The sequence below is a fragment of the Chlorocebus sabaeus genome, chromosome 13 (assembly GCF_047675955.1).
Source record: "Chlorocebus sabaeus isolate Y175 chromosome 13, mChlSab1.0.hap1, whole genome shotgun sequence".
Lineage (NCBI taxonomy): Eukaryota > Metazoa > Chordata > Mammalia > Primates > Cercopithecidae > Chlorocebus > Chlorocebus sabaeus.
Window position 1 is genome coordinate 12,175,365 of NC_132916.1, and position 18,789 is coordinate 12,194,153.

At 45.9% G+C, this 18,789-nt stretch overlaps 1 protein-coding gene across 2 annotated transcripts in view; it reads right to left on the reverse strand.

The window, feature by feature from the left end:
* Positions 1-1,993: 1,993 nt before the first annotated feature.
* Positions 1,994-18,789, reverse strand: part of TULP4 (TUB like protein 4) — a 277,080-nt gene continuing 260,284 nt past the window's right edge. For both annotated transcript variants that reach the window (XM_073022299.1, XM_038001150.2), the window contains exons 13-15: positions 15,016-15,159; positions 9,663-12,163; positions 1,994-7,227 (exon numbers count right to left, since the gene is read on the reverse strand). In XM_073022299.1, the coding sequence (XP_072878400.1) occupies positions 7,111-7,227; positions 9,663-12,163; positions 15,016-15,159 (2,762 nt within the window). In that variant the 3' untranslated portion in view covers positions 1,994-7,110. The remainder of the gene's footprint in view (positions 7,228-9,662; positions 12,164-15,015; positions 15,160-18,789) is intronic.

Here is an 18,789-nt window from a genome sequence, read left to right on the forward strand (position 1 = left end):
TTCCTGTGAAAGGAGGAACCACAGACCATTCACATGAGCTGGAGGATGAAACAATAGGAGACATGGAGACCCTTGGTTCCCAGGACAGAAGGGGAATGGTGTCAGGGCTGGGCACTTCTCTACTTTTGGAGGAGTGGAAAAAGGAAACACTAGGTTCTATCCATACCCTCAGGGTTGAAGACGATGGGAAATGACTGGCACAACTGGGAGAAGGCAATGTGACTGGTTGCCTCTATCATCCAAGCTCCCCGCTCTTTCCCGGGACAAGAGCTATCCCATAGCTGTGCCTGCAGTGAGGATGCTGCACCATCAACGGGTGCAGGGGAGAGCCTGGGAGCCAGCCAGAGCTAAGTGGCAAATGGGATGCTGGGATTCCCAACAGTGGCCTGGAAGAACACATGGGCAGGTCAGAGGACAAAGAGCAAGATGCTTTGCAAGGTGTCTGCATGCTGTCTGAGCGGTGGTTGAAGCTTAAGAAATTCCTATGACTGCCGGGTGTGGTGGCGGGTGCAGTGGCTCACACCTGTAATCCCAGCACTTTGGGAGGCCAAGATGGGTGAATCACCTGAAATCAGGTGTTAGAGACCAGCCTGGCCAACATGGCGAAACCCCATCTCTACTAAAAATACAAAAATTAGCTGGGCATGGTGATGCGTGCCTGTAATCCCTGCTACTTGGGAGGCTAAGGCAGGAGAATTGCTTGAATATGGGAGGTAGAGGCTGCAGTGAGCTGAGATCATGCCATTGCACTCCAGCCTAGGCGACAAGAGCGAAACTCCATCTCACACACACACACACACACAAAATTCCTATGACTTACGGTGAGGCGCCTTCTTTACTTGAAGCAATCGCTCAGACAGGAACTCTGAAATGGGTTCAAGAAATGAGCTGGCACTTCAAATGAATGGCTTCTTATTGTTCAGCGCGTAAAGCAGCTATTTCTAGGAAGTGTAGGGAAACAAATCCACACAGACTGGCTCCTCTGTGAAGCCTGGGTGAGTAATAAAACTGGTCAGCCAAAGGTTCACTCTTTACAGAATTCAGTAACAAGGACTCAAATCTCATTCTGTAAAGCGGATGAGCTCACCTGATGAGGGGCAGGGGTGGCCCATCTATAATACTTGTTTTCATGGGAGATGAGTAAGTGTAAGTAGCTCAGAGCTCATTACAGGCAAATCTTTACCACACACCAGAGTGAGAAGCTGGGAATAAACCAGGTCTATTCATTAATGTGACCCAGAAATCTTGGATTCTGTTTCAGGATTGGTTTTTGTCTATGGAATCCAGAAATCATTTCAACCTCTCACTGCTTCCATTTTCTTCTGAAAGAGTGGCAAAAAGTATCCACTTCATAATGGAGTTGAGATTTGGCTGCGGTTAGCATCTTTCATCCTTGGAAAACTGCAACGCAATCTCCATCAGACAGTTATTTCTCTTCTACAGTGAGTGTTGGGAGCTAGGTTAGAGCAAAATTGATTCCTTATTCTTTGAAAAACACCAAAAAGGTAATTCTGTAAATGTACACATGTATTATCACAGATATGCCTCCCATGCCCCACCTTCCCACCTCCCATAGTCATAGGGAACTTCAGGGCGGAGGAAGGAGGCTCCCTAAGCACTCATGAGGAACAACAACAGTTAACAGTCATATGAGCACTTAAGAGTCGAATTGCTTAAAACCTAGGTTTAAGTTTCCTATAAATTAACAAAGATGTTAATATATTTGGCAACTCTGACCTTTAGGTGCTATGTAGATGCACTTTTAATCGAGTCCTCTTTTAAAAAGCCATGAAAAAGCAAATGTAAACCAGATCATCAAGAAGACAGCACAATCTCTGACTTCCCCAAATGGGCAACATGATGACCACGGTCTCAGGGGCTCGAGTAGCTGCTGGCAGTTACCAAGAGACCCAGGAAGCAACTGAGGGTGGGGAGGTCATGCCGATGGAGTGAGGTGATTTCTCCTCATGAGGCTCAAGAATTCTGCACACAATTTTTTTGATCTGCAAAATTTTATTAAGCAATAGCTGGACAACTCTTACAACTTCAAATCATCAAGAAAAAAATAAGGAGATTAATCCATCTCAATAATAAAGACAGAAAATAACTTGGACAAACCACATCGTTTTGAATGCAAACCATTAATGCCTTCTAGAATATCTCCTGCACAATCTAATACACAAAATACATAAGAAGAGAGGCAAATAAGGATGAGCTCATTAAAACGCATTTGGGAATCACAACAGATCTTGCTTGTAAAGTAAAACAAAGCAGGATGATGAATTTAAAAACAAACAAACCAACACTGGAGGAACTGAGGTGCACAAGCAGTGCACGCCACTGCCGAGGTCTGGACATGAACATGCTGGTGGTCTAGTTTGGTCTGGGACCTATGCACCTGCATCGCGCACTTATGGTTAAAAAAAAAAAAAAAAAAGGGAAAAAAGAAAATGCCAGTAGTAATAAACTCAGAAATTATGTCCAAATTTACAGTACCAAAATAATGCATTTATAAACAAATGCAAAAACAATACCCCTTTGGTAAATAATACAGTGCCTTTTTCAGTCAAATGCATAACCCATGCTTTTCTACAACACGAAAAAATTTTTATCTACAATAAACAACAAGATCTTAGAACCCTACCCCTCCCCTTAAAAAGAACTGTAAACAGAAAATATAGGTACAAGTTACACAAAAATTGCACAAAGCCAAAGAAAATGGAAACAAAGTAAGCCACAACCCATCAGAGTTTTATCAGCCAGAGGTAAGGAATCACACAAATGCTGAAGAGTTCTGAGTTGTGTGCTGTTACAGAAATCCCAGGAACTCAAACGACATTTTGGACACATTTTTGTCTCCACTAACTTTGCTTACAACCATTGACTGGGCCAAATATACAGGCCCACAGTGATACCATGGACTCCTTCTCCACAGTTACTGGGCCAAACTTTCCTTTTCAAGAAATCTGTTGAATTTGAAGACTGTGTAACATGGCAGAGCACACTCAGGAATTTGAGGTGACCTAGGTATATATTCCTGTGGTTTTGGGGACGAGTAGTGACTTATTTCAGGGCTGTTCTCATGGACACCCAGCTGAGCAGGGCACACACATGGAGATTCCTCTTACCTAGAATCAGTACTTTTGTGTATTCTATGAGAACACAATTCCAAATGCATTTAGAGGTGTATTTTCTAAAGATATTACTTTAAATGCACTGGTTTATATTCAGTACATAGCTCATTAACACAGGAAAAGAAATATTTCTCTCCACAAAGGCAATGTTGTGAAATACACTTCCCATGAAAAGTGGAACGATGAGGCTGTTTAGTGTTGCGCTCTTAGGCTGTGAGAGCTGTAAGGGAGTTTAGAGGGTTGTCCAAGCTGACTCTTTCATTTCACAGATGGACAAATGGAGGCCTAGCCAGCCCCAGGGACTTGCCCAAGATCACCCTCCAACCTTGTGGCAGAGCAGGCTTGACCCTGGGGTTTCCTGACTTTTTGCTACGAGTACAGGATGAACATAACACATTCTTCCATGTCCTTGTGGGACCCTTGACAAGGGAGCAATGACTATGGATAAAAAAAATTAGCCTGCAAAATTCTTTGATTTATGCTGCCATTAGAGCTTTGAGATTTTCCGGCTTCTTTGGCCCCAGTTTTTCTCGGGATATACATTCAATGGGTATATTGTACACAAATCTGTGCCTTTGGTTTGATGAGGTTAGAGCTAAAACAAATTTAGAATTGCTTATATTTGTTAATATATCATACTTCCCTCAAAAAGTCATAGATTCTTTATACAGTTAACCTTTTACTGGACTGCTTTTAAATTTAGGGATTCAATGAGGTATCTTGATATTCATAAACTATTAATAAACATAAAATTTTTAGACATCTCCTGCATAAAGTATAAATTTTCGTCGTATTTAGTCAACAGAGCCTGACTGAATGAAACCGTAGTTGAAAATAAGATCACCACCATTAAGTGAAAAGTCACCCTACTAGGAGTGCACAGTCCGCAGCTTACACCTGCCTTGGCGCAGGAGGGCAGCCTCTCTTTTCAGGCCTCTGGGAGAGAGGAGTTGAGCAGTGGCTGCTGGGGTCACTCCGGTACAAACTCACGCGCGCCAAACATCCGAGACAGAAGCCTGTGCCTCCATCGGGGAAAAATGCCTTTTGGGGAGTGAGCTAGGAATTTAGAAGCTTAATTAATTATTTGCTAAAAAATTCCATTTTTTTCTTCTCACATATATTTGTAACTTTCATTTCAAGGATTTCCCCCTATATTTGCTCTTATTAAACAGGTTTCAAACAGGCTTTTTCAGGGTCTTTATATCTCAAAAGCAATTAGAACACAGAAAGTGAAGCTTATTACCTAGTAATTCTTTCCTTGGCTACTCTCATTCTAATAGGCCTCCCCTTTTTATTTCAGATCACCTTTTATTTTCAGATAAAAATAAAATTTTCAAAAGAAGAGAGAATGGTATTTGAGTGTTATCTCAAAAAAAGTCTCCTTTGTATATAATCAATAACACAAAATTTAAAAAAATATTTTTAAATGATTAATATGAATTTTTTCTCAATTAGAAAAGTTACAAATTGCCCAGCAAAAAACCTTCTATTGGCCAGGCGTGGAGACTCACGCCTGTAATCCCAGCACTTTGGGAGGCCGAGACGGGCAGATCACCTGAGGTCAGGAGTTCAAGACCAGCCTGGCCAACATGGCGAAACCCCATCTCTATTAAAAATACAAAAAAATTAACCAAGGGTGGTGGTGGGTGCCTGTAATCCCAGCTGCTTGGGAGGCTGAGGCAAAATAATCACTTGAACCCTGGAGTCAGAGGCTGCAGTGGGCCGAGATTGTGCCACTATATTCCAGTTGGGTGACAAGAGTGGGACTCCGTCTCAAAAAACAAACAAACAAACAAAAAAAAACCTTCTGTCATATCCTGTTTCTTGCAGCAAAATATACTGCAACCAAGTAAGTCATTACAAAGATACTGTTTTTCTAAATAAATAAAATGGGCATAACTCACCAAAACATAACACAAAATAATTCCTAAGAACACTATGAAAAGCAAGATAAATAATTATCTCTTAGACAATAAAAGAGGGGAATTGCATTTAAATTATCTGACAGGCTATAACCATTATTGCACAACTAATAAGCACTGAAACACCATATCGAGCTACAGAAACTCATATAAAAGAATTAATTCTGATAACATTGCTAAATTCTTTCTGGAAGAATGCACCCACTAAAAATATCAGGCCCAATACTTTAAATATAAATGAGAAACCCTGGTATTAGATGGGAGATGTCCTTTGCCATATCAGAAAACCTCGTCAGTATTTCTTTGGGGTTTGGAGAGAATCAGGAGTGATGTCATGTCATCTTGTTCTGGGAAAAAAATGGGTCGGTTTCTTTTGTAATTTTTAACTAAAACAGGGGATTAAAAAAACTTTTAAATTTGAAAATACTTTTCTGTAGCATCTTCTTATCTGTTTCCAAATAAAATCCAAATTTGGAACCTAACGCCAGCAGATAGTTCCTGTGCAGGCTCCTGCACAGCAGGCCCAGGAGAGGGGCCTGATCCTAAACAACATCACAGGTAAGAATAACTGAAAAAACAAAAACAAAAACAAACAACAACAAAAAACACCGGGTTTTGTCCTCAGGGCTTGAACACTGCCCACAGGTTCTCATGAGGAGGAGGAAGTGGGAAGAGATATTCTAAGTAGTTTTTTTTTTTTTTAAATACAATTAACAAAGTGTGATCAACCAACTACCTAGGTATAATTTTAACAACGTTTTCTCAGTGGTTTAGCTCCTTAGTAAACAGTCTGTACAGTTAATCAACAACTTTTTTTCTTAAAGAAGATCATGAAAATTTTGTCAAAGATTTGACCATAGTCATGTATTTTAATACCCTGGTGAACACTTAACATTTTTTTGGTAACATTTATTATTTCATAGAAAGCATTTGTAGTCAACTGAATTTTAATGTAGCCAAGAGGAGAAAAGCAGTGGTTTTAAATCAAGCCTCATCCACACTTTTAGAATGGGAAGGCGTAGAACAGGATATCTCACAGGAAAGATCATGTTTACAGTAATGTGTTCCAGATTAAAAAGTAAAAGGGCAGAGAGAGTAGAGGCTGTTTCTCAGCATGTGGGGATCTAGTGACTGCTACCACATTATTTGAGAAAACTGCTACCACTACCACAGGCCACGATCTTTCCATTTTTGTCTCTCACCTTCTCCCAGAACCAGTCATACTGAATGATCATCACTGATCCTACAGAACTTTGACATACGATGAAACTAGTGGAGGCTTTCAATGTAAACATCCTCAGCACAGGAGTGTAGCCCTCGTACTGCTGCTACAAGTCACACGCTGAGTCACACCGCTGTCTGCAGAGTGATGTGAACCCGTGTATATGTGCAGTTTCTTCTTCACCCTTCGTCCCTTCCCCAACATCCTCAGTGAGCAAATCACATTTCTACCTGGTGAGAACACCCCTATAAAGATCCTACTTTGTTGGTCCAACACAGTGTGTCTGCCCAAATGCCCGATGTTAATTAAGTCACCTTTTGGGGAGTAACACAATTAGTGTAAATCAAATGCTGTCCCCACCCTGTTCCCCAAGAACCTGTATCTTCGGAATTTTGGGCTGTGTTTTGTAAAAGCTTTTGGCTTTTTTACACTAGTGGTGATGTTGGAGGACAATGCACGAGAATGCATCCTCCCTATGTCTGAAAGAATAGCAGGCTCTAAGGCAGTCTGTCTTCATTCTGAAGGGCCCAGTAGAGCATTACCACAGCCAAGCTATGTTTCCGGAAAGAACAGCAGGTGCCTAGCACTCTTTGCTTCCAAATGCCACTGAAATGAAAGAAGAAAAGAAGAACAGACAATAAAAGGTAATAAAGCCCAACCAAATAAATGATGACCACAGGTCAGCACCCTCTCCTGGGCCTGCTGGGCTTTTCCAGTTTCGCTGTTGACTTCTGGTCCTCCCAGGTATCCGGCCCCTTGAGGGCTCCTCTGGCATCTCCGAAGACCTCTTCCAAAGACTCTCTGCATCTCTCTCCTCCCCACACCAGTCTCTTCATTTGAGGCGCTGAGTCACGTTGGCCAGGGCAACTGCAAAGGCCTGCACGGCTGAGAACGGGTACTGGAAGTCTAGAATATACGCATTGCCATCAATCCGTCCAAATTGCATCACCTGGAGGAAGGCAGGGGAGGCAAAGACATTACAGAACAAGGCAAAAAGGCCAGGAGTGACAGCTCATGCCTGTAATCCCAGCATTTCGGGAGGCTGAGGCGAGCGGATCATGAGGTCAGGAGATTGAGACTATCCTGGCTAACACGGTGAAACCCCATCTCTATTAAAAATACAAAAAATTAACTGGGCGTGGTGGCCGGTGCCTGTACTCCCAGCTACTCGGGAGGTTGAGGCAGGAGAATGGCATAAACCTGGGAGGTGAAGCTTGCAGTGAGCTGAGATCGCACCACTGCACTCCAGCCTGGGCGACAGAGGAGACTCCGTCTCAAAAAACAAAACAAAACAAAACAAACAAACAAACAAAAAAAACAAGGCGAGCAAGGCGACAGCCAGGTCTGCATGGCTCCCGATGGAAGCAGACAGCACTGTCTATGAGATGCTTTTGCTAACAAAAGTGACTCTGAATCTGGTGAAGCTTCTATATCTAACTCCAAGTTTGTAGGAAACAAGGGGACTGAGGAACATGTTAACACAATGGAGACAATAAGCAAGGTTTGGAATGTGGGGACAATGGCCTCCAGCTCCATCCATGAAAAGTTACCTGGGGGCACAACGTCCAATGTTTGGGTGATGGGCACACTAGAAGCCCACCCTCCATTACGCATGTAATGCCCATGTAACAAGCACATGTACCCTTGAATCTAAAAGAAAAAAGAAAAAAAAAAGAATGGGGGGAATGCTAGAGGCCAAATGAAGTGGTTTCTTCACGTAGGAAGTAGAAAGGAGAAAGAAAAGCAGAAAGAAGCACCAACAGGCCAGAGGCTCCAGAAGAGAAGCAACATTGCCACTGTCCAACGCCGCTGCCTCAGGGAGGGACTTGGTGGCCACCTCCTCACCAGTTCCTGTGCCCACATCCCATCAGACAGTGGCACCACACCCTAGCACATGGGCTGCACTCATCGCCTCTGGTACTCAACCTGTGTGCTCCACAGCGGCGGGATCTGTGTCTTCCTCACTGCCCTGATTCTAGTACTATAGCAGGGGTTGACAAACTTTCTGTGAGGGGCTGATAATAAATATTTTAGGCTTTGTGGGTTATACGGTTTTTACCACAACTCCTAAACTCTGCTGTTGTCCGGCCAAAAACAGCCAGGGATGACACTCAGGTGAATGAGTGTGGCTGTGCTCCAATAAAACTTTGTTCTAAAAAGAGGCGGCTAGCCAGAATGGCCCAAAGGCCAGTTTGCCAACCCCTGGACTTAGAGGATTGCCAGGCACACAGCAGGTTCTCAATAACATTTATTGAATGAATTAACAAAAACGTGAATTTAAGTAGAGAGGGGAAGGGACTTTGCAGGATGGTGAAGGGGGACATTGGCAGCAGGACAGAGCAACCCTTCTAGGCTGAAGCAGGGAAGAACTAGGACCCAATGTGTTCAGCTGCACCACGAGATTACATCTGGTTCAAGAACTGGGTATTGACTTCCATATACAGAGAAATAGGCAAACGAGCAAACAGACAGAAAACAGGAAGTTGGTATGTCTAGGGAAAGAAAAGTATACAAAAAAGGAAATGTAACTAAGCTCTAATACATGGCTCAGCTGTGGGTCCTATTGACTAGCATAACAAGGTAACCAGTGACCACTGATTTAATGGGGAAGGAAAAGCTGTGTGCATACGTGTGTGTGTGTGTGTGTGTGTTTGTGTGCATAGCGTGAGCAAAACTAACCCTCATGTTCCTTAGGAAGTCACCATCTGATGCCAAAACCAGAAAAGTCAATGAATAGAAGTAGAAAAATATTCTTTACAAATATGAGTGCAGGCCAGGTGTGTTGGCTCACGCCTGTAATCCCAACATTTTGAGAGGCTGAGGCAGGAGGATCGCTTGGAGCCCAGGAGTTTGAGACCAGCCTGGACTGAACATAGTGAGACTCCTATTTCTTAAAAAAAATAAATAAATAAATTAGGGTCAGGCGTGGTGGCTCACGCTTGTAATCCTAGCACTTTGGAAGGCCAAGGCGGGCGGATCATGAGGTCAGGAGATCGAGACCATCCTGGCTAACACGGTGAAATCCCATCTCTACTAAAAATACAAAAAATTAGCCGGGTGTGGTGGCTCGTGCCTGTAGTCCCAGCTACTCGGGAGGCTGAGGCGGGAGAATGGCGTGAACCCAGGAGGCAGAGCTTGCAGGGAGCCGAGATCGCGCCACTGCACTCCAGCCTGGGCGACAGAGCGAGACACTGTCTCAAAAAGAAAAAAAAATACAAGACGGCAGTGGGCAGACTAAAAATCATAACCCTGTGAGCTCCACCTAAGAGGTATTCGTTGTTTTCCACATTTCCCATTTGGCCTTTTGAAAAATGCTCCTTGAAGGCCGAGGCCCTGATGCCCTCACCTCCTGGGCCCACAATGCCACCCAGTCTGAGGTCTTACCTGCCGCCCCTCTAACTCGATCTGGAAGTTCTTGGCAGACTCCTGGGTCACCCGCCCCCCGAAGTCCAGCTGGTAAACCTGGGTGGCCTCGTTCCACAGCGGCTGCTTGTTGGCCATCACGTACACAAAGCCTTGGCTGCCCAGCCGCCCGTCCTCCTTCTCACTGGCCCGCCGGCACTTGGCCTCCTCCAGCTCGCCAGCAGCCCGTGGGGCGCGCTTGCTCTTCCAGCCCTTTCTGCTGCCCTGGCTCTGGTTCATGAGCTCATCCCCGCTGATGAACAGCTCAGGCTCACTCTCGGAGCTGTCCTGGAACTCGTTTGTCTTATTCAACTTCTTTGACTTCAGTTGGTCTTTCTGACTCTTCACTTTCTTCTTCTCTCTCCCCAAGTGTGGGCTGGAGATAAGGGAATTAAAGTCACTCAAAGTCCTAGCCTCCTTCTTCACTTTGCCCTCAGTGATGGCCTGAACACTGCCTTCTTCTGCTCGGCTGTCCAGGCGCTTCCGGTTCTTCTTTCCAAATTTTTCTGTCCGCTGGGGGACTGGGCTTTCGGTCAGGGAGAGGACTTCCTGGAAGCTGTCGGCAGTTTCTACCATCACCTCTGTGCCCATGTGGCTTTGGAGTTCGGCAGGTGGTGGGGACACAAGGGGCTTCTCCACCACCAAGTGTGGCTTTGGGGGGAGAGTGCCCTGGGGGTTCTGCACGGGCGGGCAGGTGCTGTAGGAACTCCATGGGTGCAAGGCGACAGGTGGCAGCTGTAAACTAGAGCACGTGCTGCTTCCTGGGTACATGGGGGGCAGGGTGCAATAGGAGAGGCTAGGCGGGTACACTGGCTGAAGGACCACAGCAGGCTCCTGTTGTGCAAACTGTGTTGGGGACAGGGTATCTTTGGGAGAGCAGGGAGCCTGCACTCCAGGCAAAGGGGGGTTGTTATAGCTTCCGGGATATGGCACTCCCATCCCATAGCCTGTTTGGAAAGTGGCAGTGGGGCTGGCAGGAGACTTGGGGGAGATGAAGGGCAGTCGGGACACGTCCAGGTGCTGGCCCTGACTCAGCATCAGAGGGGACAGTTTTAAGGGGTTGGGCCCTGAAGTCTGTGCTGTCCTTTCTTGAGGAACCCAAACGTCCTCACCCAGCATGGGGTCCCACTGGTAAGGGGGTGGCCGTTTCAGGGTGACAGCAGCTTCAGGCAGGGAAGGGTGCCTCAGGGGCTTCTCAAGCTGACAGTGCTGGGACAGGGCCTCATCCTCTGTGAAGGCGGAGTTGACGTAGTCGGTGCGGTCACGGGCGCTGTCGGGGGGGCTCAGGAGGCTGTAGGAGGACTGGGAGGCCAGTGGGGAGGTGCTGGCGGTATGGGCCAGTGAGGCTCCAGGCTGCGAGCTGGGCCCCGTGCCACTGCACTGACTGCAGGTGTACAGGGCAGGTGGGGGCCGCGCTGGGAGCTGTGTCACCACCCCCCCGGGCCCGCCCTTGGGCTTGGCCAGGGGCTGCAGGGGGGCCCGCGGGCTGTCGGCCAGCTGGGCCATCTTGAGCGCAGGCTCACGGTTGTTCCTCCGCAGGGTAGCGTGGATGAGGCTATTGTCGGACCTCTGGGCAGCCCCCCGCCCCTGGGCCAGTTGGCTGGCAATTTCGGGATATGGGGGTGGGTCCCCGGTGGGGATGGAGTAGCGAGGGACGGTCAGGCGGTTCAGGGTGGCACTGCTGCAGGGTTGGGGGACTTTCTTCTCAGTGGCTGTGAGCCTCAAGGTGGCGGAGCTACCCGGGCCGGGGAGGGTGTAGGTGTTCTGGGAACACAGCATCCGGGTGCGGGGCCGGCACACCTCCTCCACGTTGCCGCTGCTGTCGAAGGTGGTGATCCTCTCATAGCCCAGGGGGGTCTGGTAGTGCACTGACGTGGGGTAGAGGGAGAAGTCGCCCTTCTTCAGGCACACATCCACTGGGGGCTGTGGGGGCGGCAGAGGGGGCGGGGGTGCTGCTGTGGTGGGGGCGGCGGGGATGGTTCCTGGGTACGGGGGTGGAGGGTTCATCTTTGTCACCTGGACCTCCTGGGGGGCACTGAAGACCACTGCGTCCCCCTCAGCGGCCAGCTGCGGTGTTGGCCGCAGGGCCTTGGCTGACTTTTGCAGGTGTTCGTGGTCTCGGTCTCCATGGCCCACCGTGGACAGCTGCATGGGCCCCTGCGGCGGGGGAGGCAGGGACAGTGGAGGGGGGTTCTGAATGATGCGGCCCATTTCCACGCTTCCGAAAATCACCTGTCCAGGATTGGAGTACCGGTTGGAGACTGGGTACTGGGTGGCACTGTCACCTGCATGTTCTGCTGCTCCTACAGCTGTCGTCTGGTTGGTCAGGACATCTAGCTGCACATTCTGATTGGCCAGTAGGGACTGCACCAGCCCTATGCTCTGCGTGGGGGACATAGCCTGAGCTGAGCTGTGGATCGGTGCAATAGGGATGTTCACGGTACAAGGTGGGCTGTTCTCAGGGACACCAGATGCTCCCGTCACTGGAAGAAAATTAGAAAAAGGAACTGCTTACAAAAACAGTGCCATTAAACCGGATCAGGATAAGTAATACATCTGGACTCATCTAGTCTCCTTCTGTAAACAAAATGCAATTGCCAGAGACAGAGACGTGTCTGCTTGGGGAAAGCTGGCCTGCTCACACAAGTGAGGGGTTCTTGAGGGCAGCCTGCTGCTTGTCTGTTAGCTAAGCGTACTGTTATAACTTTTCAACTAGCTCACTTTTCAACCTTCTAAACTTGGCACCAGTGCCTCAATGGCACCATCACAGATAATTAAATGTCTGAATACTGGTGATATTCATAAAATGCCCACCCTTTTATGCAGGAAGAGGGCAATGGTACAGGAAAAACCTCCACTGACGACTCGCAGTGCCTAGGCCTCTGAATTAGGTCTATTCATGATTATGGGATGCATAGTGTGGCAAGTGTCACACAAGAGATGTGTATAAGAAATGTATGCATATTAGATTTCTGTAAATAGAACCATGTAAAACGTAATAGAAAAAACAATCAAAAGAATCTTCTAGTGAATCTGAGTATCACATGATGGATCATTTCCTAGTTTTTTTTTTTGTTTTCTTTTTTTTTTTTTTAAGAGAGTCTTGCTCTGTCGCCCAGGCATGCAGTAGCATGATTTCGGCTCACTGCAACCTCCACCTCCTGGGTTCAAGTGATTCTCCTGCCTTAGCCTCCCCAGAAGCTGGGACTGCAGACGCACACCACCACGCCCAGCTAATTCTTGTATTTTTAGTAGAGATGGGGTTTTGCCTTGTTGGCCAGGCTGGTCCCCAACTCCTGACCTCCGGTGATCCACCCACCTCGCCTCCCAAAGGGCTGGGACTACAGGTGTGAGCCATCACGCCTGACCTTTATCTGCTTTTTAGCATTTCAAATAGTATGTAAGGTAGAACTACACTGAATTAAACCCTATAAATATATCCTATTTGTACACAGTGAGAGTTTAACAGAGCGTGAGTTTGAACAGTGATCTAGAGACAGGTGCTCAGAGCCACTGTCTGCACTGCCCTGTTTAAAGTGCACACTGAGCACTCTGCAACTGGCTCCTCTAGGCCCATTGTGCTACCCTGTGGCATTTCCCTTAGAGAAAACTGCCACTGATCCAGAAATCTGAGGCATGGTGTAAGTACTATGTGGCAGCTAGTCTATGATTAGGAAATGTGACACTGGCTGACTTTTCATCAAAAGAACTACAGAATTAAGCCAGCCAGTTTATCAGAAGCTAAGCTGGCCCTTCCTTGGGGGCCTCCTAGTGAGACATAACTCTCCCCTGGCCGTACAAATTTGGGTCTGTCTCAGGTCTCCTGTCATTCCTGTTCAGATGCCTCTTCGAGAAGCTCTCCCGTCTGTATGAAACACTGATGGCAGGCATCTTCTCCTTTAAGGAAGAAGAGCCTCTTCGCTGAGTCACCATCATTAAATGTAATCCCTGAGACAATATGTTCCCTCCTCTCATTGGGAACCACAGTCAATAAGGACAACAGCAGCAACAGCTGAACCTTGGAGAAGGCTGTATTCGTCGCATTTTGGGAGAACAGGGAAAGCGTTAAGGGGAAAGTTTAAAAGATACTTCTAATTCCAAGATTCTGAAGTAGAAGGGGATGCACTAGAAAGCTCAGGTATGGGAGGCTTCACCAAACTACGGGTATTTATGTGGTTGTAAGCTTGGCCTATTAGGACCACATAAGCCGAGGAGATTTGCTCACCCATGCAGGAGAGGTCACCATCAGAGAAGCAAGATGGCTATTGTTGGAAAGTGCAGTAGAAATCATTTTTTTCAGGTAAAAAGACTGGGCTGAGAGAAGGTAAACAATTCCCTCAAGTTCAGAGCCCAACTGAGGAGCAGGGCCCGAGCTGGAATGGGTGGCCCTCTATGTCCACTGCGAGAACCAGTCCCTCGGGTCACAGACATCCAGATACTAGAGAAGTCTCGGTCCATGTCCAGGTTCCTCTAGCTCAGAAACTGGAGACTTTCAGAGCCCTGCTTAGTTGGAAGTAGAAGAGTCTGTGTATCTATAAAATCTCAGGTGGTCTTTTACTTAGAAAAGCAAGTTATTTTCAAGTACCCTCTAGCAACTGAAATGGTTACACACAACTAACTGGCCAGACTAACTGGAAGTCACTGTAATCCATTAATCAAAATAGGATCCTTTAAGAATCCCCCCCGCCGGGAAACACATTAACTTAAGATGCTATATATATTGGTATTTACCATCTGAAAACTGGAATTTAAAAATCGTATACCAGATTTTATCTTGAACTCAGGCCAGGGTCCTGTGCACGGAGACATGTGGTTGCGGTGGAAGAGAGGTGGTTACAGGTAAAGGCTTTTGTGTCCTGGACACAGGGCAGATTTGAGAAACCAGACTCTGTGGGCACCACGGGAATGCTGGAGTGAGACAGTATCTCAGCAGGAACTGAAAGGATGAAGGCTGGCCTTGATCAATGAGACTGGGTCTCAGTTCTGATTTTATGTAGTTCCAATCAGTCCCACTAACTTACCTGAATCCAGACACATGACTAAGAGGATAGCTGTGAGGATAAAGCCAGATGGTAGAACTGTGCTCCACAAACACAAGGCACCGCTGCCACTGTAACCATCTGTGCTCCAGCAGCCCCCTCCTGCCAACACTGGTGCCAACCTGTGACTTTTTCCCCTGGGACAGGCCATCATATCTACCAACCTTACTGAGGCAGGAATACCTTTTCTGAACCTAGGGAGCAGACTGAAACCTCAACAACTTGCCACTCTGTTCCCTTTGCACGATCCACTGATAGAGGGACCATGACAAACAAGTTGATGTATGTGAACACACCTGGTAAATCATCTTCATCTTCACTGAAAACATTTGGGTTGAAGACAGGTAAATTAATATAGTCCATGGAAATTTTCCGAACTTCTGGGAGATAAATGGTCATTTGCCGTGGTTGGAGATGCAGGAGGCTGGTTTTATAGATTACTGGTGGGGAAAAAGAAGGACATAGTTAACAGAGACACACCAGAGTAGAGCCAAAGTGTCAAGAGAGTCACGGGAAGAAGAGCACACTGCAGTTTCCCTGCCATCAGAAGACAGATCTGTGTAAGGCAGGGTCCAGAGGCCGAGAGGAGCTCTTCATTTCTCCCTAGTACTCAGTGCGACCATACTAGCCACGGTTCTGGATTCAGTAACAGCAGATTCCTGGTCTAGCTTGGCCTCCTTGCCAGTGGATTGTCTACAGAACTACACATTTCAAATGTCAAACACATTTTAGACATGAATTATTTCTTTTGGAAAGAGCTAGGGCATAAAAACATATTTTTCAAAAACCTCATTTGCAATCAGAAGGATGATTGAATGGAAATAGTTGTGACAACCAGAGTGCCAAGCAAGGGAAGCTTGAGCAACCCAGGAACCGTGTGAAAGCAATGTTGAGATGGGGGTGGCATGGTTTCATGTAGGAATAAAACACAGCCTTCATTTCAGCTGGAGCCTTGGCTTTCAATTTTAATCTAATCATCAAGAGAGATTTATAGGGAATTTCCACACAGTTTTTTTTAAAACCTCAAGATTTAATTTGATTAACAGGGACATTAGGAGAAGGCCCAGATTGCAACTAAAATATTTAGAGGAGACAAAATAAGTTTAAATATAATGAATCTAAATTTAAGTTTCACAGTAGTTAAAGTCGGGGCGAAACTGCCCTATGAACTTGCTTTTGTGTTCAGTAGTCTCTCCTGTGAGACAGGTAGCACAAAGCTTCTTTATTCTAGCTCCATGGCGGTCACCTTAACACTTAGCGGCTGACCTGCCGCATGCCTGCGGCACAGCAGGCCTCCTTTGTCCAAGCATCTTTGCAGGGCTGGCCCATGGACTGGTATAGGCTAAGGTAACTTCTCCCGCCCAACAGTAGGAAAGGCCCCATGCGTGTGTTTATCTCTCTTGCCCACAAAGGAAAGAGAATATGAATTTTGGTTTAAAAATTCTGTGTGGTTCCATATGACTTAAGAATGAATGCATTAAAGTGCTATTATTTGTTGTTCACATTGACAAAGCAATTTAAAAAAAATTCTAGGAGGGATTAGAAAAAGACCATCAGTTACCTCCAGGAAAGAAAACTAGGTGGCTGATGGTGAGAATGACAGAGATTTTTACTGTAGACCCCTCTGAATCTTTTGAATTTTGTGGAATCTACTGTGCATTGTTAAAATGCCAAAAATTCAAAATTAAAAAATTTCATGGGCCAGATCATTCTAATTGAAGAAAACAAATTATCCAACCTGGGGAACAGCACTCACTTTTTAAGTTCACTAGAGGGCCATGTACTGTCTTTGAAAAGATTATTTAACAGGGTACCACATATAACATATCTTCTAGTATCCAATAGTTAATTTCTGTTTTCTAGTATTAATAGAATCAAGTGGAAATTTCTTTTAGCTTGACAAAGTAGCTCTATGGACCAAAATGGTATTTTTAAAAAGGTCAGGCTGGGCATGGTAGCTCACACCTGCAATCCCAGCACTTTGAGAGGCCAAGATGGGGGGATGGCTTGAAGCCAAGAGTTTAAGATCAGCCTGGACAAAACAGTGAAGTCCTATCTCTACCAAAAATTTTAAAAAATTAGCTGGGCATGGTGGCATGTGCCTTGTCTACAGTCCTAGATAGTGCAGGCAGAGGTGGGAGAATCACTTGAGCACAGGAGCTTGAGGCTGCAGCGAGCTGGGGTGGCGCCACTGCACTCGAGCATAGGTAACATAGCCAGGCCCTATCTTCCCGCACCCCCCAAAAAAAGGCCATCGTTTGTCTCAAAGGCTCTCACATGCTCTCTCATTGTACGATCTTTACTGGCTTATTTGTGGACCTATTCAACATCTGAGAATGAAAAGACCCATTAAGTAAATTCTCACTTCCATTCCCTTTTTCAATATTTACCATAGGCAGATGGCTAAGTTCTCAGCTTACTAATGTGGGAATAATCACAATAGTCAAACAGTGGTTATTAAAAATCAACCTTATCTATCAATAGGACACAAACAAGTAACTGAACAACAGGCATTTGTGGTCATCAGAGAGTTTCCGGCTTGTTGAAAATATTACGAGATTTACTTGCACTATGTACAGGGATGGTCCATTGTGATTCCCTAAGTCGGTTTTATGTTTACATTTTATTCCTCTTTTTCTTTGAGCTCAGATACTTCAAAATGAAAAACTCAAATGCAGTGCTATTTAAAAAATCTCTGAGATGCCTCATAGCAATAGGTCTTTCTAACATCTGATCTGTAATAATAATCTATTTTAAAGGATCTGTGTATGAGTTGCTTCATATAACTCATACACAAATTTAGAATTTTTCAAAAACCATTTTTAGTAGGTTATGCGTAGCATGCTCAAAATGCAAGGCCATAGCCCCCCTGGCTGAGCTGGACTTGCAGACAGAGGTGTACAGCATGCAATGATTCAGCAACCAGGGAAGACGCGGGGAGCAACACAGCTCCTCAACTCACATAGGGACCTCCTCAACAGAAGGAAGCTGCTCTGGAATGGACCTTCTGCCATTTTCATGTCATTACTGTCTCTGGGGTAAATATGACACGGTACTGCAACTCATTTGGGCAGAAGGGCAGATCAGAATACATGTTCGTGTTCTGGCCCGGCTTTTACTTCGTTGGCTCAGTTTTCCTCTACGTTTCAAACTTGCCATGGACAGGCTATTTATCTGGTACTGAGAAATGAAATTTACAAAAATTTACCACTAAGAATTGTACCAATAGTCAGCTAACCTGTTTTTTATTTATTTGTTTATTTAGAGACATAGTTTCGCTCGTGTTGCCCAGGCTGGAGTGCAGTGGCATGATCTCAGCTCACAACAACCTCTGTCCCACGGGTTCAAGCGATTCTCCCGCCTCAGCCTCCCAAGTAGCTAGGATTATAGGCATGCACCACCATGCTCGGCTAATTTTGTAGTTTTAGAAGAGACAGGGTTTCTCCATGTTGGTCAGGCTGGTCTCGAAGTCCCAAACTCAGGTGATCTGCCTGCCTTGTCCTCCCAAAGTGCTGGGATTACAGGCGTGAGCCACTGCGCCCGGCCTTAGCTAACTTCTTATAGTCTCCAATGCTTTCTTCTCTACTTTCTTCAGGAGTTTACCAAAAATCCGCCCACAGCAAAAGGCCTAGAAGTCAAAGTTTCTAGAAATCTATGAGAGCTGTGACACAAATTTTGGCTATTCCTATCATTTTTATATTTCTATTGTTTTTATAAGTCAGGGCTTAGAGCAAAAAATTAAAATGCCACTGGTGACCCGGTGTGGTAGCTCATGCCTGTAATCCCAGCACTTTGGAAGGTTGAGGTGGGCAAATTGTTTGAGCTCAGGAGTTTGAGACTAGCATGGACAACATGGTGAAACGCTGTCTCTACAAAAAAATACAAAAATTAGCCGGGCATGGTGACGCGAACCTGTAGTCCCAGCTACTTTGGGGGCTGAGGCAGGAGGATCGCTTGAGCCCAGGTCTTGGCTGTAGTGAGCTGTGATCATGTCACTACACGCCAGCCTGGGCAAGACACTGTTTCAAAACAAAAGTTAAAAGATTAAAAAATGCCACTGGCAAAAAGCC